Source organism: Dicentrarchus labrax, unplaced genomic scaffold (genome assembly GCF_905237075.1).
Source record: "Dicentrarchus labrax unplaced genomic scaffold, dlabrax2021, whole genome shotgun sequence".
Classification (NCBI taxonomy): Eukaryota; Metazoa; Chordata; class Actinopteri; family Moronidae; genus Dicentrarchus; species Dicentrarchus labrax.
Genome location: NW_026136724.1, coordinates 15,159,899 through 15,182,847, shown reverse-complemented (window position 1 = coordinate 15,182,847; position 22,949 = coordinate 15,159,899). Strand labels below are relative to the sequence as shown.

The 22,949-nt window shown below is 42.2% G+C and overlaps 1 protein-coding gene across 3 annotated transcripts; it reads right to left on the bottom strand.

The window, feature by feature from the left end:
• Positions 1-28: 28 nt before the first annotated feature.
• On the bottom strand, positions 29-22,137 carry prrt4b (proline rich transmembrane protein 4b). Of its 3 annotated transcripts, none has more exons than XM_051392433.1 (4): positions 21,990-22,137; positions 14,971-16,064; positions 9,152-9,292; positions 29-2,833 (listed from the first exon to the last, which is right to left on the bottom strand). In XM_051392433.1, the coding sequence occupies exons 2-4, from the start codon at positions 15,971-15,973 to the stop codon at positions 756-758; spliced, it is 3,222 nt and encodes a 1,073-aa protein (XP_051248393.1). In that variant the 5' UTR covers positions 15,974-16,064; positions 21,990-22,137; the 3' UTR covers positions 29-755. The 3 variants fall into 3 exon arrangements, with proteins under 3 accessions (XP_051248393.1, XP_051248391.1, XP_051248394.1); XM_051392431.1 differs by having other exon boundaries at positions 21,986-22,122; XM_051392434.1 differs by lacking the exon at positions 9,152-9,292 and having other exon boundaries at positions 21,986-22,124.
• Positions 22,138-22,949: the final 812 nt, after the last annotated feature.

Here is a 22,949-nt window from a genome sequence, read left to right as displayed (position 1 = left end):
CTGGATTTCACAAGTAAAAAAAGCCAGATGTTATAAAACAAACTTTATTAAACAATGTGTTGAGCAAAGTTATTTTTGAACTTAAATAAATTAGTAAGCCGGTCATAGAAGATGCTGTCAGTGTATGTAGAAGCACAATCCATTGGTGATAAATGTAGGAGGATAAAGGTAACATAGTGTGTGTTTTACCAGTAGAGGGCACTGCTGCACTATAACTGCAAGATCTGTGACATATTGATATGGAGAGTTTATAGTTTGACAAACTTAATTCTAATCCCATTTATTCAACATGAGATTTAATGACTGATATTCTGAGTATGAAAGGGTAGGACTTCAGTAGTATTTAATAAGTGCTTAATTCAGTCACAGTACTATCTATTGGAATGTTGGAATGCAATAAAAACATTTGTACAAATAAATTGCTGTTATCTCCACTCAGTAAAATCTTACTATTCTTTTGACTATATCAAACTTCACCATCCTTTATCAAACATGTAAAAGTTACAAATTACCTTTTGGCTTTTGACATTCTTGGCACTTAGACCCTCATAGACATTCACTAACGATCGCATAAGAGAGCTTCTCAAACTTCCAAAACCTTTATTTTGGCAGCTATAGGTATTTTATGGTGTACGCAGAAGCTACCATGCACTACCAAATTGGCTGTAAAAAACCTTGATGGTCAACTAGCCACACAAAGCAGACAGTCTCCTTAATAAGTCCTCAGTGAAACCCTTGTTTGACCAGACTGTCCTTTATAAATCAATAGTCTCACTGCAGATGCTCAAAGCATCGATTTGTCTGCAAACACTGATGAACTCCTCCTGCACTGATCGGTCTGCCTCGGACGACATGTCCAGGTCCAGGCTCTCCTGTGAGGCTGCGCCCAGTGTTTGATAGTGCCTCTGTGGGTCAGCATGACCCTGGTGGCCGGAGGACGGCATATGGCCCGTACCCCCTTGCTGGAGAAGCTGACGAGCGTGTCTCTCTGGGCTTGGGCAGAGGACCAGCGAGGAGCCACCAAGAGAGGCTCGGTAGAGGGAACAGGAAGAAGAGCTGCCCCGCCAACGTTCAGGAGATGAACAGCTGGTGGAAGAGGACAGGGATGGCGATGGTGGAGCACCTACAACAGTGTCAACTTGAGATTGGTTGAAAGGGGGCTGGGGTGGAGGGGCCATTTCCACGCAGGAAGAGGTCCGATAAAGGCCAGGGTCAGCTGAGAGAGGATCACAGAGGCCGTTGCTGGGTAGTGCACAGTGGTTGTTTATGGAAAGATCACTGCAGCGGATAGGCCTTGTAGGGCTAAAGAGGCTCATGGGAAAGAGGGCCTCACTAAAGAGTGCCTCGTCTATGCTGCGACGCAGGTTGATGGGCGAAGGTGGCCGCAGGTCTGTGGTGGAGTCACTGGTAAACGAGGATCCACCTGAAGGCTCTCCGCCTCCTCCATCCTCAGGTTTTTCTGAACCATGTAAATCCAAATCCAAGTCGAGGTCTCTGTATGCCAAGGCCCGGTTGCTATGGTAGAGGAGGTCCAGGCCATTCAGACTGCTGCCAAGCCTCTCATCCATCAGAGTGTAAAGAGGAAGGCTCTCTGTCTCTCCAAGCCCAATGGTATCAACGATGGCAAGCTTCTCCTGCTGGCTCAGGGACCACTGGTAGCTCCCAGGCAAGATGGGTGACTTGGACGCCAGTAATTCAGTCCAGCAGCTCCCTGCTGCTGGGAGGTGGTCAGAACAGTAGACCGGTTGTGCGACTACCAATGCTAAGGTGAGACAAACCCCGAGTTCACACAGTCTGCAGCTAAACTGAAAAGCCCACCAAGGCCAAGGGTGGAAGACCTCCTCTCCACCTGCAACGCCAATAGCATTGAGAATGGCAAATAACTGCAGTCCTGCACATGCTAAAGAAAACAATGCTGAAAGACAAACAGTTACAGCTGCACGGTCCCAGTCCCGGCTCTCAGCAAAGGGGCAGCGGTTATAGCGCTCAGCAGGCGTTGGGGATGTGTTATTCAGGTGGTAGATGTGCTTCGAATCTGCCCGTACATAGATGTAGAACACAAAATAGGCAGCAGACAGAAATGTGGCCAGTGCTACAAAGGCTCCACGGGAGATGAGTGAAAGAAAGAGGCAAAGGGGAGGTTTTTGCTGGTAAAACTTAAGTAATGTCACTGGTCCAAATGCAGCAGCAAAGTGCAGGAAAACCAGGCAGGCCAGGAAACAGGGTCTCTGGAAGGCTGAGTAGGAGAGCTGCATTCTTGAGCGCATGGAGAGGAGAAGGAAAACCAGACCAAAAGCTGCAGTCAAGCAGGGAAACGGTGCTTCGTAGAGCATCAGCGAGGCCTCTGTGGACGGTAGGCGGTCCTGGTGGCCGTAGGCATCGTACAGCAGCGAGAAAGATCTGGTACAACCAGCAGCTAGTAGAAACAGGCTGACCAGGGCAAAGTAGCCACATCCGGATGGACATCGCAGCGGCAAGCAGAGCAGATTGAGTGCTGAGGCTAGAGTTAGCATTGCGAAGGCACAACCAGCCCCGTAAACATGCGCCTCCCAGGCCAGGCCCCAAGCTGCCATGGCACTGTTCCAGTCGGTATACAGCGGCACCAACATGAGTGGAGCTGGGACCAGGAAGGGGTTGATCGATTGGTTTGTGGCAGTGGTGTTTTGTGTGGGCTTAACGTCTGAGGAGGTTGTAGAGTCCCAGGTGTCAGAGAGGTTGCAGATCCCCCCACGCTCTTTATTGCAGTCTGGTAGGAAGGTCACGTTGCTGTCTGTAAGACTGGACATCCAGTCTTCAGTGTACAGAGGAATATAAGGGGTTTCTGGAGGAACACCTGGAAAGAAAGTAGAAATTGAGTTGCATTAAATGTACTTCAAATAGCTGGCAGGATGAACAAGAGTAGCATCTGAATGACTAATTAAAAAGGAAAAGAAAGTTAAAAAAAATGGAAATGGCAATAGCTGTAAACATCCACTTTTATATCACTTAAAAGCATACTAATTGTCCAACTCATGACACAGAAGCATTTAATCAGTGTTCAAACTATCTGAGCCAGAAAACAAATTGGCTTAGGTCCAGGATGGTGAACGCATGTTTTCCTCCTAATGTGCTAATCCTGTTTAAAAGCTTGTAAGAAGGCAACTTCAAACTGAGCTGGGCCCAAAAGAAGAGGCAGTGGCGTGCGTGTGTTTGTGTGCAAGAGATCAGGCCACTCAGAACCATAGAGCTAGTTTCTCTTGCATTACATAAGCCATCTGGAGTTTCCATGCGAGTAGAGTTAATTATGATTGTGTTAGACATGTTTTAGCACTGCAAAGGAAATGGTTTTGGAAATGAAGGAGTGTACGTGTTTGTGTGAACATTACTGAGACGGCTGCAAAGCTCATCTGCACTGTACATGTTTATGTAGTTTGATTTCTAGAGGATGACTTAGGGACACAGCAAAAGTCACTTCTCACAGCATAATGTCTCACAGATGGGAAGAAAGACACACTCCACATCACTGAGCTTCACATCATGGACCTTGTTCTTTTCCACAAAACTTAACCGTCGCCACGCAAATGCTTTCTTTTCCACCACAGAAAAGAACATATTGAGTCTAATAATAACAGCATTAAAAAAAGAACCTTGGTCTTTTAAAGAAAAAGTAGCAGAATGCAGCAGAAGAGAAGCAGCTTCTAATTGCGCCTCTGTCATTTGTACACACTCATCAGTCATTCTGCTGCAAGCTTATCAGAGACAATCACTCCTCCAATAAAGAGCCAGGTGCTATAATGCACCACAGAGGATAAATGAGCAGGATACACCGACAGCACAGTAAATCACACAGCAGGCAGGTTCAGTGGAGTGTGCGTTCATAAACGTATTTTGCAGTCCTTTCTGTGTGAGATTACAGACTTGTGTTTTTTTGTGTAAAAATAATTCTAAATACAGCCAAAAGGCATTGCCATAGCTCTGGCCTAAAACAGTGAACAAAGGGGGTTTAAATATGTGACGTCTGGGGAATACATTACATCGGGTGGTAATGTTATGTGCCAGTTTAAGAACTTAAATGTGCAGACATCAGCACCGCAAAACCCTGAAATCTTTGCGTATAGATTGGAGATGTCTAATTCATTTCCTAAAAAAAACTAAAAGTAGAATGTGTGTGGTTTAACATTTTTGTTTTAAGTCTTTCTCATCTGTCTTTTAATGTACTTTATGGGTTGTATTCTTGTGTTTCCCATCCCACCCTGTCCTGGTCCCCTAATTCACTCCTTTCTTTATGATTTCCCTTCAACACCCGCCTTTATTTAAAAAGGGGAAACTCCCATAGGTGGGTTTGTTATTTTTAGTCTGGGACAGTTTTCTGCTCTCTTTGGCTGCCCTGATTTTTTACAAGTCTCTTCCCATGCTTTATGTTTACTGCGTCTGCTGCTCTCTGCTTGCTTTTTTTTATTTTTATTTTTTTTACCCCAATTGCATCGATCCAATGCATGGCAGCTGCTGCTTGCATTATGTTGACCACGTGTAAGTCTGCAGCTCTTGCTCTTTCGGGGAGAGTGAAATGGTTGGACAGTGTGTGTCTGCTTTTATTGGTCTAACATTACTGTGATGATGCTGAGATACAAACAGCCTTAAGCCCTCTCACTTGAATAAATGTTAATGTGTTTCTTGTACAATTTGTCTTTATATGCTCATACTGAGTGTCTACCAGTGAATTTGCATGTGTTTATACTGTTGACTCTTTTAATGCCACAGATCCTTAAGAGTGGCAGAGGATTTTCACAAGTGCTTTAGCATAAGCATTAGCACTGTCCTGCTTTCTGCCAGTTGTTGACAAAGTCTTTAGCATTTTTCCTCATTCATCTCCTGACCTCAGAGCTGAATCACTGTCCCAGGTTGTGATGAAAACGTCAAGCTCAAGGAAATATGACCCCGCTGTCAGCTGCTACTGCATTTTTTACTGTAGCACGACACAGCAGTTTTATTTCAGACATCCCGAGCTGTCTTTGGAACCTTAATCACGTCCTCAACAGGAGGAAAAACAAGGATCGATGAGTTTTTGAGAGACCTTGCTTTTGCACAGATGCACTGTTTTTTAATTAAACTGATGAATCTTTAATAACAAAAAGTGAAATGCTGTTAAAATGGCTCCCATATGCATCATTCTCATAATGAGCCTTCAGCGTAGTACTGGATTATATTAAGACCAAATATGGCCGGGAAGAGAACTAGGCAGATGTGTGAACATCAGTCAGTATATTCAGATATGCCAAACATTCACACATTGCTCCTGTTCTGCCAGGAAAGAACAAACAGTACAGCCATTAAGTCAGTTTAAACATCCCTTTCAATACAGACGTTTAATTTGCCAGGAAGGAATGCCTGAACTATAAACACACCTCAGGACACTGCGTCCTAAAGTGTCTGGGTGACATTTTTTAGATTTGAATTAGTCCAGAAACAATTTGTGACTAATGCAATGCGATGAATGACATTTATAAAATAAAAATACCAAACAAGGAAGTTGAAGACTAACTTGCGATAGACATTTTTTTCACTCTTCTTTGACTTGTTATGGACTAAAATTGATCAACCTAACAGAATAAATTCCACAGATACGCTAGTGACCCTGTACTGTAAGCTGAACGCTAATGCCAGTATGGAAACATAACCAGTGACAATGCTAACATATTAATGTTTACATGGATGGACTAATATTTACTATATGTATTATGATATATACTGTCCATGATTATGCTACATATATGGAGGTTTGGCAAGTCATATTGCATGGTCACCTTCTTAGCTGAGCATATTAGCATGGGGATGGCATATAGACGAATAAAGAATTGTGACCTGACACTTGATAAAAAGTTAAAAGGTCACCAAAGTGATAACTATTCATGCTGGGGGGACTAATGTACAATAAAACTTCAGGATGAACCATCCACTAGGCTTTTCCCTAAAGACCACAAATGTCAACCTCATGGAGATCACTGAAAGCATTTCGATTTGAACAAATTTCATGGTCATGGTCTGACATTTCCATCCCCATGCCATTCTGTGTAGCAAAGCTAATAATTATTAATGATAACAATAATCATTACTTGAAGCACTACACTGAAATAGTGACTGTTATAGTTACTGTTTAAACTCCATACTGAATCAGTACAAAATGCATCAAAGCCTTCTCACTGATACTCACGTCATGTTGAGGAAATATGAGGAGAGAAAAAAGAAGGAGCTATGTTTAATTTTGTCAAAAATAGGGCATTAAATATGCCAGTGCTCTAATAAACTTTCCCTGTGTGACTGCACTAACAATGTCACCCTATAAAAACAGACAGCAGCTCGGCTCTATGTGGGAACTGTGGCTGGAGTGTAAAACAAACACACAGCTGCAGGCATTTTGAACGTGGGGGCCACTGATAAAGTAGGTGGGGTTCAGTAGAGTGTTATGCCAATGACTCGTCTGTGCATTTGTTTACTTTACAGGGCGACGGTGATGATTTGGATTCCACCGAGTCAGGCCAAGTGGAAAATGTGACGTGCATTGAGTTAGTGCTATGTTTTGTTGCCTCACTCATGCTGATAAATGTCACATCTGAGCTGCCGGGCTGGCCGAGCAGCCTGGACAGGGTTTGGTATGTGGTGGCTACAGTACAAGGATGGATCAGAGCGCTACGTTCCACTGCATGCTGCTCGGTCATCTGACACATTCCTGTGGGAACAAGTCTCTCGTGTAGGACAGTAGACACATCTAGATAGACACAGTCTCAAGGCGAAGTGCCTGTGGACTGAGAGGTCGTTTTAACTAATACAAACTTCCCAAATTTGGGATTCGTGTTTGAGTTAACACTACCTGTAGGGGCGTAGCACAAAATTCTGCACCCTGTACACAGGCGTTCTCTATGGGCATGTCCCTGCATCCACAACTATTCATTCTAGTATCTTTATTGGCCCTCCTCACATGAGGGCCCTGTATACTTTGATTTTTGCTCCACAGTACTAGAGCCTCCACCAAAAAAAGGCAGACAGACACAAAGCAACTAGCTGGTGAACACAGTGGAGTATTTAGGAGCTTAAAAAACAGATATTTCCCTCAGGAGTCGTTAGAGACGTAAATGAGTCAATGTTGGACTTACTTTAGTCAAATGATTAATTCTGCTGGATGTGTTCATCATATCAACTTAAAAGGCGAATCACAGTGGCCAATCATCATCATTAAAGTCATCAGGATTCATCAGTTGGGAAGCATGAATTTCATGGTGATCCATTTGATGGTTATTGAGATATTTCAGTCCGGACCAAAGTGGTGGACTGTCAAACCCTAAGACAACAGGCTAAAAATCATATGTAAAGGTTTCATTTGATCAATATAGCCATATTCTACATCTTTCATAATGCTTGTAGCTATTAAATGACTTTTTATTTTTATTGCTGTGAATATTTGGTCAGATAGATTCAGTATAAGTCAAAAGAATTCGAGATCCTAGAGCTGTCTTAAGACAATTCAATTAATTATTAAAACAGAGCGAAAAGCACACAAAAACAGCAAACCTATATTACACGACATTCATTTCACATCATTTCTTGTGAGGCAGGTTTCATTTAGGTCTCAGAGGAAACACTATTAGTCCACAGGGGCTTTATATGCCTTAAATTCTTTGGGTTTTGCTATGGAATCTTGAAAGGTCTCTCCTAAGGTGCTTTAATTTGCAGAGCAGCTGAGGTAAAAGTGAAGGATTTGTCTGATGTGACACAGGGAACAACCCCTAGCGCACACACATATTTTAATTTTGCATCAGAAACTGAGAGCTCCATGTAGTTTTCATCTGATTGCCTCCCTTTCAATTTGGCTCACCTCAGAAAAAGCAATTAAGTTGGAGCTCATGGAGAAGTTGGAGTGTGCATACTGAGGAGGAGCTGTCGTGTGTTGGAAAATGTGAGAGTTTATTGGCTTCTTAAACAGTTTACTTCAGCAATAAGCCCCTGCTGTGGGTCCATTAAAGCAAAAGGGAGTCCTTGTATGATAACTTCTAATTTGTTTATGTACAGCCGATATTTTCAACAACAGATTTTTGCTTTAGGGAGGACACATTCAAACAGACAGTACTAACCATTACTGTTTCAATCACTCACTCATGACACACCAAGCTAGAGAGCCCCGTAGCGTCCCCTCGTCAGCAAATGGCACATTTGACAGGTCTATTTTTGAAAATCACTTGACAACATCTGCTATTCTGGGCGAGCTAATGTGGGTTACATCTGCTGCTGTGAACTGGGCCGAAAGTGAATCTTTTAATAAACATACAGCGATCAGCCATAACATTATGACCACCTGGGCACCCTGGTGGTCATAATGTTCGCTCACCACGTACATTAATAAGCCTTGGCTGCCCATGACCCTGTCTCCCTGCTTTTCCTTACTTCCTTCCTTAGGCACTGACCTCTGCAGACCAGGAACACCCCACAAGAGCTGCAGTTTTGGAGATGCTCTGACCCAGTCGTCCATCCATCACAATTTGGCCCTTGTCAAAGTCGCTGAAATCCTTTTCCTGCTTCTAACACATCAACTTGAGGACAACATGTTCTATATATAATAGGAACAATTTGACATCCTGTCGTAAAGAAGAGATTCCAAAACATAATAAATAGTTATGCTTTATTTATTGATACTGATGTGCGCAGCAAATCTTCATTTTAAAGTAATCTGCTGTCATTAGCCAACACTTCTACACCACACGGTACTACAATCAATACTTGTGTGTGTTTTCCATTTTTTAAGGCAGCTATTGTCATCTGATCAATAATTATTTATCTGAGAGACAGTACAGGGGGATATTGGTTTATAGGGTGGGCGTTGTTCCCCATCTCTTCTGTTCTCAGGAGCTCTCCTAAGTCACAGCTTGAATGAGCAGTGTTCTCCTCCCATTGGAAGCAATTAGTGGCTTCAGGCAAAGGATGCAGGGTAATTGTTTTTCCCAGTCCTCTGACAGATTTACTGATATTGAAACAGCTTTGGGGCAGCTTATGAAAGAAACAGCATGCAGTCTGTTTAGTTCTCATCCCAACAGTATGGCAGTGCAAACGCATGCTTGCAACAGAAGGGATTTTTAAGTAAGTTACAGTGTTTGTTTACATTTTAAGGGATTTGTTCGCTCACCTGTGCTTCGTGGCAGGGACTGTGTTAGCAGCTTAGCGGATGGTGTGGAAATGTCTGCCAACTCATCACCATCCCCGTCTGCAGAAGGAACCACACCTTCCTCAGCCTCTTCAGACTCCTTATCCTCTTTGCCTGGCAGCTCTGGGGAGACACATGCAGTTTAACCTCTGAGCGATGCCAAAGCGATCAGGAATACGATTTAAAGAACACAACACCGTAGCTCCAAGAAGTCTGAGAAAAACAGATTAGCAAATCTGGAGCCTGCCAAAAAGAACGTTTAACCCTCTCTGTTCTCTGCTCACAACATATCTGAGACTTCACACTACAGAAACTGGAATGACTATATTTCTTAACCCAGTTCTGTCAAATGGATCGGCCTTTTATCCACTTAGTTGTAGCCAGTCATCCATAGCGCAGTAGTCTGGCTCTCTGTAGTCTAATTGCATTGACATCCTGATGTGTGTGTGCATGGGTGTGCACATCCTGGTCCATCACAAATCCAGACCCCTTGTTCAGTCATCTGTCTTAGTGTGAGAAAGCGGAAGCAAACAAGGAAAAGCATTTCATAAAGAGCCCTGAGAGAGAAAACAGAGAGGGAAGCAAGAAACAGAGAGAATGAGAAAGTAATGAGGACACGACAGAGCCGCATCGTCCTCTTTTCCTTTTGGTACAATATATTGTCACAGTCAGCCATCTGCACAAGATTTGTGTGTTTTACACACAGTGCAGCAGTTATAAATGAATGATGGACCAGATGTGATTTGGGACAATATTTAGTGAGTGACTCTGTTGGGAGAAACTGATGAGCTGACTCTGTGATGAAGCCAGCGATAGCAGGTAGTGTTAGTTTATAGCTTGAGAATGAATATTAATAAAGTATACCGAGGCGTAAGGATAGCGGGAGGAATAATGAGTTCATAACAGCTACAAGTCGATGCGAGTTACTACAGTACAGCATAATCTAGGTCATACTCAGAGCATCTGACTTAATTATAAGTTTTAAAAGTCTCCAAAGGAGAACCTGCTCATCACTTTATTGTACAGTTGACCTCCACAGCTGGAGATCTGTTTCAGCCAAAGGAGAGGGAGAGTGATGAGTAACAGAGGCATGTGCTGCACATGATCTTATTTGGGGTAAAAGTGTCAAGTCTCGATGGAAGTCTCAAGTCCTCATAAGCAAATTCCAAGGCTAGATGGACATCATGTCTCAAGTTCTCAATTTTTATGTTTATAAGAAACCAACAATTGTAAGTTACTCAACAATCTTAGAAATATAGATTTCTTAGTTTGCCCATCTCAATTTAGGTTTGAAGAAAAGTAAGCTGAACAAAAGATTGTTGGTCAGGTGGGTTTTAGGTAGTTTTGTCTTTGGACTTTTTGACCACTAGGAGCAAAATGTTTTTACGAGTGAGTCTCAGAAAAAGAAAATGTTAGACCAAGTTAAAAAAAAATATTGGTAACTCACAAATGAATCAAGATTGTTTTCAAATCAAGTTAACAACTCTGATTTATACAACTGCTTTGAATTGGTTTGAAAAATCTTAATTAAGTTGTGTGTTACCAATTGAAGTTGGTCCACCAATTCTCTTTCTTTACTTAATTCATTCAACATGTTTGTTAGACATCAAGGAAAAGAAAACTCCACAGGGTGCCTTTAAATTGAACTTAAAACTCACAAATGTTGCCTTTAAAGTTTGGAGTTTGCACATATTAAATTCATAATTAAGTTATCTGAACAAAATAGATATTTTTCGTAGTTAAACTTGAGATACAAAAAGATTATTGTCTGCCTTTTAAACAAACGTTTTACCACTAGAATTACTGCTGTTTCCTGAGCGTGTCAAGTGAATTGGAAGGAGACTCTGTACATCGCAGCCAGATCACTGCGGCACCTTAGATCTGCAGTACCGACGTGCCTGTAGATTAAATTACAACATCTAACAAGATCTGCTACAAATGAGATATAAGGACAGTAAGTATATGCACTCACTCACTCGCACAGTTCAAACGGTGGAACTCATCTCTTAAGCGCATCACAAGCAAAATTACTGATGACCACCGGCTATTTGCAGAGACTCTGCTGACCGAGCAAAATAAAAGCAAAAAGCGATCAGAGAAAGGGAGTGGATCTCCATTTTACTTATTGAACAGCTCAACACTACATGTGCTGAATTATCATTTTACTGTCTACCTAATTAGTACATTGTTTTTGGCCTTTGTGACCTCAAAGTATGATGTTCTATCTGTTGTTTTTCAGTTGAGGAATCTTCTATGTGTCTTCACCTCAGGTAGTGAATGGGTATTTCTTCATGTGTGCACAGTATGAAGATTAGGCTTTCATCCAGACATGTAACCTAAATTCAGTTTAAAGTAGCACCCACAGTGAGCAAAATCTTTGAGGCAATCAAAGCCTTTTGGGATGGTAGTTATTTATAGTGTATATTGTTTCAGAAGCTCCTCATTATCTTCAGCTTCCAGAAATAATAAACAAAAGATGATGTTGCACTCCATTACACTCTGCTTTTATCGACATAAGCCCCGAGAGAGTTTGTGAAAGAATACAATGCGTGGTTTTGTAACAAACACACTGAGCTTACGGCGATAAGAAAGAAAAGGAATGGGTTGGATAGCAGAGCAGCGGGGAGTCCGTTGTTCACAATCAGATGCATAGAAAATGGGATAGTATGACGACGGAATACCTCATCTTGATTTTTTTTCATAATGTACTTGCACAAAATTGCATCACGTTCTTGCTAATTTGGCTCATTTTTAAGATAGTTACTAAGGGACTCATGGCATTTACTGGTGCAACTCCATTACGCTCTCTCAGTCTTTAAAGGTGAGAGATAATCCAGATCGTTCTGTAATTGCACATTTGCATTAGTGAGGGTTATTCCGCCTGAGAGCTGAGGGTCAAATCCTAAAAACAAACAGGCCTAATCCATCCAGTTTTGTAAAACTCATGGACTGTCTGGTTAAAGAAGTCATTATGAGGAGATTAACATAATATTAAAGTCACCACAGTGTTCTCTATTTTGCATTTAAGCCCCCATTCCATCTAAATTCTATACCAGGGCATCAGGTATTCATGTCACATGCTCTGCGTGTAAAACTATTTCCATAATCAATTAATCTGTCAATGGCTGCGCTTTCGCTGTTTAGTACAACGCTCAGATCACAGGGACAATATCTTGCTGGTATTAATGTAGTGTGTTGAGGGTCTAGTCTTACCGCTGCCTGTTACAGCATACAGTAATGGAAAAGGTGGGAGGAGGGGAAAGAAGGAGCAGGATAAAGGAAAGCTTTTTGGAAGAAAATGTACAGCAGTGGCTATCTGAGAAGCTTTAGAATCTCATCAGCCTCAACCCCCAGCACTCCCCCCTTTTTTTCCACTCTCTGCTCTCATAATTGCCCTTGCTGCTGGATGTTGGAGTGTCCCTTAGTAAAGGATTTGACACAGATGCAGAGCATTGCTGTTTTTTTAAAATACCTGACAGCCTCCTCAAGGGCAACGCCACACAGCAAATGCTCTCTCGATCAATGAAAATCCACCAGTTTATGTGGTGAAGATATTCCACACCTCCAGTAGGGGAATGGTTCACCCCATGCAGCTTTAAAAATAAATTCCAGCACACACATAGAATATTCACATTGGGATAATGTATGATAATACAAGGGTGCCATGCTTTCATTTTCATATTAGTCTCCTCCTGTGTCCTTTGGCAAGGTGTAATCATTCAAACACTGCAAGACTCCAGTGCGATACTACACCAAGCAGACTACTAGAAAAAGGAAAATAAAAGCACCATATTCTGTTGGCTTCCATTTCTCCATGGATGACCAGAAGCTTTTGTCATCCCCATTAAGACATTTTCACCCCCTTCAAAGCAGTAAAAAAAAAAAAAAGAAGCAGGTTTTTGTACAGAGGAAAACATTGCAAAAGGAGGAGGGGAGCATGGAGGGAGGAGACTAAATGGCAAGAGGCATGTTCAGCATCCATGAACAGCGACTGGCAAGCGGATGGTCCCACAGGAGAGGTGGTGGTTTCGCTGAGTGTGCTCTTGGAATACTGATACGGGGCCACAGCAGCCCTCCCCACCCAGGCCAAGCCCCCGTATCTTTTCTGTATGCCGCCGCACGATGAACAACTAAAAACAAGTGCAGACACAACACAGGGCGCTGCAGACAAAACATACCACCACCACTTTCAGTACAAGTGGCGTACAGCAGTGCAGGAGATATGGGATCTGGAATAGTTGCATTCCAACACTGTAGAAGAACAGTTTATTTTCCAAGAAGGAACTGTTTATGTACTTGCAGAATACATTGCTATCTGTAAGTAACCAAGAGCATGGTCAATGTTACCTTGGATACAGCAGCTGACAAAACTATTTCATCCCAAAGTCCATTTAGTAGCTGTACTTGAGCATTTGTATCGTACGAGACGTCCCTAAAGTGTTCAGAAACACAGAAATTTAAACAAATCTAAAATCCCGAAATTGTTAAATGAACAAATGTGTTAGCAAAACTAGCCTTTGGCATTAGTATGTTGAGGATGCTATAACTTGTTTTACTTTAATGTGATTTTATTTTTTATTTTTTTTACACAAAAAAGATCATGTATTTTAAAAAGGGTCATATGAATATAACATCATCTAATGTTGCTTGGATTCATTGTGTTATTATTGTTTTTCCTAATGGTTTGTGTAATTATATTTCAAAATGAAAAAACTGCATTTGTGCTGATATTAATGGACATAAGATAATCGCTACGCACAAGCAGAATATCATTATGTTCTACACATGCTTAGTGAATATTGCAGACACTACTGTGTGTATACATCCACCAAACAATCACGGTTTTATCAGATAGACACCGAACCTCCCTGTCTGAGAGTAATCGACTCATCATTTTCTGGTCCAACCTTTGACCCTACATGATAAATGTGTCTGTACCTGGAGGACGATGTTCCTCTGAAGACTCATTAGGCATACAGACACCAGACTGCCACCAGTGTTGGGGGATGGGCCATGAAGAAGGAGGTATTGCCTCAATGTCGTGTCAAAGTCTCCTGAAACCTACCGGCTACCAGTAGCTGTTTTAGCTTGTTGCCTTCCCCTTTTCACGCTCTGTGGAGGACAAAACCCCCATCGAGCAGCATTCAATCAAATACTCTTTCCTTCCACTCACTGAGGTAATGGCTTATGCAATGTTGGACTGGAATTTCTGCTTGAAAACTCATTATAGACTGTTGGAGGGATTAGTTAAGATTTTTTCGAACTGGGTGGTACAAATTACTCTCTGGTTGCGATTGTGAAATGCAAAATTAAGTTAGGGTATGGATGGTGCCAGTCAACAACACGTCACCCAACAAAAGCTTTTTAACTATCCACAACAGATTGCACAACAAATCCTGATGCGTTACTCTCCATTCCGATTTCTCTGTCATGGAATGATTTTATTGAATAGTTCAAAGTCTGTGGGAAGCAAGCATTGGAAACACAATAAAGATGTTTCATTCTTTTGTAGATGACTTTGATTACTGTATTGTGGAGCAACTCCCATTTCTAAAAGCTGTCATGTTGCTGAAATTTTCTTTTCCACAGGATCAGTAGCCTGAGGATGTCTACCCATTAAAACCACCACAGATCTGGATTTATGCTAATATTGGACCTTTGACTACTTACCATGTCAGAAACGCCAAACTGTCTGCAGCCTTTTGACAGACATCTATTGAACTCTTAAGACCTGCCTGAACATGATTGATCACATCTATTGAGTCAATCCAAGCACTATTGATTGATTTAACTTTGCTTACCTCCTGCTATTGGGAAGTTAACCCCCTGGCTCTGAGTTGTGCTTGTTATGGATTCCGGCACTAGTTTGTAATCGATCCCTATGGCAGTGACGATTACCCCTGGTTGTTCCTCCATGGGCCCTGACCTGGCTTTGGAGAAGCCCAGGTCAGCCTCACTCTCAGTGGGGTGAGTTTCTGTCATTGTGGCCACCCCAGCATGAAACGTTTCTGTGGACGTAGGGGGAGTAACAGGCCTCAAAGGATGGCTACTGGTCAGTGTGGTCTCTACCAGTCCTGGGATTGTTGTTGTGGTATGGGCTGCCGCCCATGTCAAGGCAGTGGGAACTGTAGTTTCTAGTGCTATCGTCGAAGAGATCTTTTCTGTAAAATCTTCAGCCTCCTCTTTATCAGTGAGTTCCTCTGGGAGGTGTTGTGGAGTAGCACCCATGCTGGGTCTGGCTGCTCGTGCAGTGCCCCGTGGTGGGTGGGTATGTGTTGCATTTTGTTCAGGAGCGCTTGTGCTGGTGGGACTGTTGGTGAACAGAGTGTTTCTGATAAAACTGCTTGTGGGAGAGTAGGCGCCTGAAACAGGAGTATCATTGTGGGTCTGTGCTATGCTGCTGTGTGGAGAATCTGATGTCCCCGTGGGAAGTGATTCTGTTCCTATCTTTGTCACGCTGGTTAGAAGCCCCTGAGTCAAAGTGGTGGGTTGTTCAGAGGCTTCAGAAATGCCCCCTTCCCCTGAACCCGAGTGATCAATTGGCTCTGTCAGCCATTTGGCGGTTGTGGTCAGTGCAGGAGCCTCATCGTTACTGTCCGAGCTCCCATAAAAGGGGTTCCTGAGCCGCGGTACTAAATGGAAGGGACTGTACTTTGACCACCAGGAAGAGCTTTGTTTATTTTCAGGTGGGTTTTCTCTTGATGGCGTCGGCCCCCAGAGGCCCTCTTCATCGGCCACAGCCTGCCTGTGAAGTAGCAAAAAACACCAGAAGCAGAAAGCCAAGGTCTGGAGGAGACGAAGCATGCTGTCGACAGTGGCGCACGGATCGGTCACATGTTGTTCTCCATTCTCCAGCTCCCTGAGGCGGGTTTGGCTGACTCTCCGGCAAAATGGCCTAAAAGACAAAAACACACAAGACACTGAGTGACACACTTTTCATCCATCTAAGGATAGCTAAATTTGAATGCACGAAAACTTAACAGAATTTGCATCTGTTCATTTTTCTTGTCATCGAACATTTTTGGAAGGCAGAGTTTCCGTTTCTCAGAGTGTGACCCGCTTTTCAGCTGTTTTTCCAGACTGTAAAAGTAAATCAAGTCTAGAAACTATGCCACCCATTACAAGCGACTGCTGAAGTTAGCAGGCTAAAAAAATATGTCACCCACCACAAATCACAACAAGAACTTAAGTATTATGGACACCCCACAATTAGTGGTGTCCCGTTAGATGTGGTGGTCAGTATTTATGTCATGCTGTTGCTCACATGCATGCTGTGTCGCAGTGGTTGGGAGGCTACACGGACCGACCAATTAGAGGAAGGACTTCCATCCATATGTAATCTGTTCAGTGAGGGATGGTCAAGAAATAATGTGTGTGAGTAGAGTTGGGGGAGGCTAGTGAAGAATTAGGGTCCGGGTTGCCAACATAAGAATAGAGGGGACCTCTTTTTCTTTTGTGGAGCGCAGAGTGGTTCAAAGTCACTAGCCTGTTGCCTCAGTGAAAAGACTGGAGCACCAAAGGAATTTCCCCTGTGAGAACAACAACCTGTATGCTTTAGCTGTACTTAACTCCCCACTAAACTCCCCCCACACCCCAGCTTTGGCCTTGCTCTCTTTCAATCTCAGATTTATTTGTTCTTTAAAGCAGAGGGAGAGAGATCAGTTTGTGTGGGAGTAAAAAAAAAAAACATCAATATTCACAGAAATCCGCTATCACGGTGAAGTTCTCTCCAGCTTCTCTATCACACATTCTCTTTATGAGTGTTTTTTTTTTCATTGTCAGTCTCTGTTCTTCTCTCTGACAAGTTTATTTATGACTCGCTTTTTTCCCTAATCCATGCCAGTTCTCTCTGCTCTCTCAAGTTCTTGCTATTTCCTTTCGTACGCACACACAGGATCAATCAACCGCAGCCATAAGAGAATCAGGCTTCTTCTCACTGATGAGGAGAACAGGGACTTGACCTGACATCACCCCCTCTGTTCCCACCTGGAGGGTTGAAACCAACCTGTATACGCAGTCAGATGCCGATGATATAAAGACTGACTATGATGGGGGTCAAACAAAGAGCTTCCCACACTCTCCCCAGTTTTTGCATTTTGACTGAACAGCATGAAAATCACTTTCCAATGAGGTGAGGTTGTTTTTAGATGCCTGCGCTCATGCTTGCACCAACCAACCCACACACGGTCACAATTCTTGCATGCAGAGATATGATTGTAGATGCATTTGGATCTGACTTTGCGTGTGAGTGCAATTGTGTACTTGTTCGCCCACGTGTACTGTTCCGTAGTAGGTACACACACCCACGCTTGCACACTTTGTTGGCTTCTTTAAGACTGTTTGCCAGCTATTTCCAAAGACTTAAAGAAAGGCTAATAAACTAATACTGCCTTCAAAGAGAAAGGGAGAGGTGTTAATTAGTTGTGAAACTTGGGGCAAATTATCTGCCATCATTGAGTGTCAGTTTGATGCATAACTGATCAATTATTTAGACAGTGTAGGGAAAATGTATAATTTATTTTGGCTACATTCTCAGATTTCACGTCAGTATCACTTTCGCTCAGCATCACCTAGTGTGGTAAAAGGAAACTCATGTGGGGTGCAAAACGCTTACTTCACTTCACAGTATATCTACAGCATGTTTTTAATTTTATGATTGTAGGATCACTCAATCAGAATGCTTTTTGGGTAGTATATCTCCTTATATTTTGAAACAACACCACAGGAGCAGCACTGGGCAGAACTGAATGTACTCTATCCCGTTCTTTCCACCCACGGTGGCAAGAAGAAGACTTTCCATTCTTACTTTGTTCTATTTGACTCAAGCAACGTAGCAGATGGTATTTTGTTGATGGCTGACTCAAGCTGTCATGGCACACATGCCAACACCTTTTCTTAAAGATGTTTTTTAGTCTTAGGTCCACCTCCAGAAAAGTAGTTGAAGTTAGAATTCGCTACAACTTTTATTTGATCATAGCTTTACAATGATCTACCATTTTAAAGCCCCAATTAAGGATATCTTAGTTGATCTGTCTGACAGAGTTTAGTGCTGAACATGTAGCGTACAGTTTATCAGAGCTTTTTGCTGAAACAACTGAAACACAACAACGAGAGCAGTGAGAACAAATAAAAACATTAAAGTTGTGGGCCAAAGAATTGAAAGCTGAAAGACACTAAAAGGCAGAGAGATGATAGAGCCAAGGACTACATTAATCAATCACATTATACATTATACCATACATACATACATACATACATACATACATACATACATACATACATTATACATTTGGAATTTCCCCATTGTGGGACAAATAAAGGAATATCTATCTATCTATTATTAAAACCATTTTAAACAAGCTATCAATCAAGCTAACAAATTGATTACCTAATGTACTAACCACTAATGAACTGAAAACCACACCACAGCTTTTGGTTTCCTATAATCCCAGATTGGGCCTTTAACTTTCTTGTCACCACTTGTCACCACATCAAATACATGCCTGTTAGTGAAGGCATTGTCTGGTTTGACAGGCAGCAGAGCAAGTGGAAAGGAACTATAAAAAGTGTCTGTGGGGAATTTACAAGTCCCCTCTATTATTTTGCTGGCGTTTTGTCTCGCTGCTCCTGACAAAGATGGGCCCTGCCACTGTAGTGTGCTCAGTGGAGCGGAGACAGAGAAAGAGAAGGAGAGGTAGAACAGAAGGGCAGAGAGCAAAAGACAAGGGCAATAAAAGAGAGGGGGAGAGACAAAGAAACCATATTGACGTTCATTTGTGGCATTCTTAGTCCGGGAGAGTAAACTCTGCAGCAGTCTCCCTAATGCTCATTTTAGTTTGTTGCCAGAGCCTCTTTTATTAACTCTGTAAACAGACTCCTGTCTTTCAATTTAGTCTGTCTGTGTGTGTGTGTGTGTGTGTGTGTGTGTGTGTGTGTGTGTGTGTGTGTTCCCGAGAAGCACTCACTCTCTCACTTCTCTCAGAACCATCAGCCATCTTGCTCTCAATCAGCCTTCAACCTGCTGTACCATATTTCTCTGTGGACATTTCTCCATTCTAAATTAATCTGACGGTGGTATTATGGCATTACAAGCCCCCTCTGCGATCACTGTGATCATAATAAGGCCAACGTGGTAAAGCTAACAAGAGAGAGAAAGATGAAGAGAGGACCATCTCTGAGGATGAAAATAAGAAGGAGAGGAATAGAAAAAAGAAAGCTATAAAGGGAGAGGTGGCTCAATTAGAGGTGTGTGTCGCTCCTGAGTGATTGAAATGGAGAGGCTCTACACTGAGGGGAGTCACAAATGGCGAAGAACTGACTGTGGTCAATGTCATTACTATTTAACAAACCTGCGATAAGCACGGCAAGGCTTGAGGATCAATGACACAGTCCAGGATAATGGAGTAATTTACCTCCCTGCGAAAAGCTACTGTTGTGGGTGAGAGTTGTTTCTCTCCGGTGTGTGGGTGTGCATAATTACAAACACTAGTTTTCACTCTAGTATTATTTCATGTGTGCTATATGAATGTGCCCTTGCATTTAAACGTGCATTTACATGCGAGTCCTCCCACGTGGTGTCGGGTCATGCATTTTCGATTGCAGCTCTTTAACGTCACAGGGCTCGATCTTCCATCTAAGGAGTCAACTTATGGCTTTTTCCTGTTGTCCTCTCCTGACTTTGCCGATACACAGGGATGTCAATACTACACAGATTCAATCTGACCGGTCGCTTTAAGCCAGCAGGGATTTATTCTGCATAAAGCGGCACACTGAAGGGCTTTATGAAGTGTAACAGAGTTTAACATAGCAAACAAGGGTCTGTCTATCCATCTTTCAATCTGTGTAGTTGTCATTATGGTCATGGAAAATTCTTGTGGAATGAGGGATGTACAGAATAACAAATTAAAATAAATAAAAATAAATAAAAATTTCAGGTAATTAATGTCAAAAAAACGTTCCCCTCTTTCAGACCTTATTTATTTTCTTCCATGTTCCAGAGTTCATTTTATGATTTATTTTATCATAATATGGACAGCACCGCAATATGTATGTCAATAAAGATTGATTAGTGCATACCATATCAATATTGTAATTTAAAATGAAGCGTAAGGTTATCGGTATTCTAGAGTATCGTATTTCGTGTGCCTGCATAAATATTGCATGCATTTACATACGTGTACAACAAACATATGCTGCTGTCCATTTCAGTGCACACTCATTTTGAAGGAATGGCTCCAATATTTTGGAAAGACATTCATTCACTGTGTTGCCTGGAGATAGTTCATATTTGTTCAGTAAATAAACAGCTATAGAACCGGCTGACATTAGCCAAATGATTTGAAACTAGCCTAGCCTTGCTCTGTCTTTGAGTCTCATCCAACTCTATATCAGGAAACATCCCAGAATGTCAAACTTTTAAGTGGTAAATCAAATTTTTTAAGAAGATACCCAGATTGTTTACCTGTGTATTCACTACTGTTTATGTTTCATCAATCCCTCTTTAAATTAACTGTATAATTTGACATTTGTACATCCTTTTCAACTTGATTCTCCTACATCTCATTACTGACTTGTGAGTTGTGAGGGACGGATCCACATAGAATTGGTGCAACTGGCTACAGTCAATAGTCCATGGACATTATTGACCATAATGAGAGCTGCTCACATGTCCGAGAATAGCCAAACGAGCAGCATCGCAGGCAGGACTCCAACAGGTTACGTATGTCCTGCAGGCTTTACAACCAAACAACATCCTGAGTCATGCTATTTACAAACAAGATTAATGCTTTGCTATTTTAATCTGTTGGGTTTCCTCTGGCCATCGTACAAATCCAATTTCTACATGCAGAAATCCCCTCAGAACATTAGCACTACCGTAATTAACCTCTTCTGGACTTTCATTTAACTTGTTGATTCGCCCCAAATGTCATTTTCCCTCCCTTTTTTCTCAGATTAGTTTGGTTCTCCAAACATCTTCCATGCCTCTTATACTCTTCAAAATCCCAACTTTAACCACTCATGAAACACGTTTCCCATGCTTGAGAATGACATTAATTGTGCCAGGCTAATGCTTGCGTTAGCCCTAGAGCCGATGAATGCAGTGAACCTGACGGCTATAAAGGGCGCTCTCAAACGCAGGCGTTCCACCGGCTGCCTTTGCCATGGTGACAGCTGAAGCCAAAGACGTCTCGCTAATCCCCGGGATTTGAGCACCTTTTGGACTGTTCCGCTTGTAGGAGTGTGCTGCACTCACATGCAAATGGGCACTCATACACACACACACACACAGATACACAAGCAATCCATGCTTGCAAGCATTTGGTGGCTAACACCAAAACACACACACACACACACACACACACACACACACACACACACACGCATGCATATATTGCTGTACATCCTTATTCTAAAATGGAATCGGTAAACATGGGTATCATTGCATAACCTGAGCCAGGTATTCATGAAAATGACAGATGTTAACGTCTTTATGTATCAGGTTAATCCAGATGACACACTGACAGATACACACACACACACTCATAAATGCACCTATCAACACACATTTCTTGTTTTCCTGTTGATGTACCACTAAATGATTCCCTATGATCTCCTTAATCCAAAACCCTTTTACATGTGTTACAGGAAAACAGTATGTTTGTGTGTCAGCGTGTTACAACATGCATATTGGAGTCAGACCCACACATCCCTGTTCCTAGATGCAAAGCAGCTGATTAACAGACACATGCAGAGAGAGAGAGCGAGAGAGACTCACAGCTATGTGTACAGGCAGATGAAAACATATCAGCTGCTTACCTACAGACGTATGAAATAAGATGGAGAATCCACAGCCAGCGGCGTGTGTGTATGTGTGTGTGTGTGTGTGTGCTGGAGAGAGACCGTCTTTCTGAGCCAGTGTAGGTTCGTCTGTGTGGAATTGAGTTCCAGTCTCCCTCCCTCCCACTCTCTCTCTCTCTCTCTCTCTCTCTCTCTCCATTTGTCTCTATCTCTCTCGCTCACTGCATCAGTAGTCCACTGTGTGGCTCCCATCACAATGCCTGTGGTCACACCTCACCGAGCAAATTGTTCATCAGTGGAGATCACCCAGTGCCGTGGCCACTGAGTAACAGAGTTGGGAATCAGACTACAATCCCTTATGCAAACACACATGCTGAATATTACTTGCACAGCCTTTATACAACTGAATGCAGTGGTTTTTCAAGCAGTATATTTAGACCTAATATAAGTAGTATGCTGATGTTGACTTTTTGGCTATGCAAAGAAATCATCCACCACTCTACTGGAAAAAAAATATCTTTATATTATTTCAAACTTTAAGGGTTAATTCCAATTTATTACAACTTGCATCTCATTTTTCGTAGTTTTGGCCATCATTCATTTTGCTTATTATAACACTGGACGCACCAAAGTAGTACTTCTACACAATTAAATGAAAAAAATACTACAAAAGTGTTTTCTGGTCTGACACCTATTTGCAGGATCACTGCTATGGTTACGGTATGTTTAAACACACAAACAAATTGTTTAGGGTTAGCAATGATCATGGTTGGTTTAAAAATAACTGCTTGGTTAAGGTTCTGGAACAATTGTGGTCATGGTTAAAAGACACTATTCCTTCCTATGTTAGTCATTTTGGTTGACACATCCAACCACTGCGACCTCCTCCATCTGTGGACTTTGGGGCTATATAACGACATCAAACTACTTCATCATAGGGTCACATGATCTCACAAGACGGTTTTGTCACTTGAACATTAGG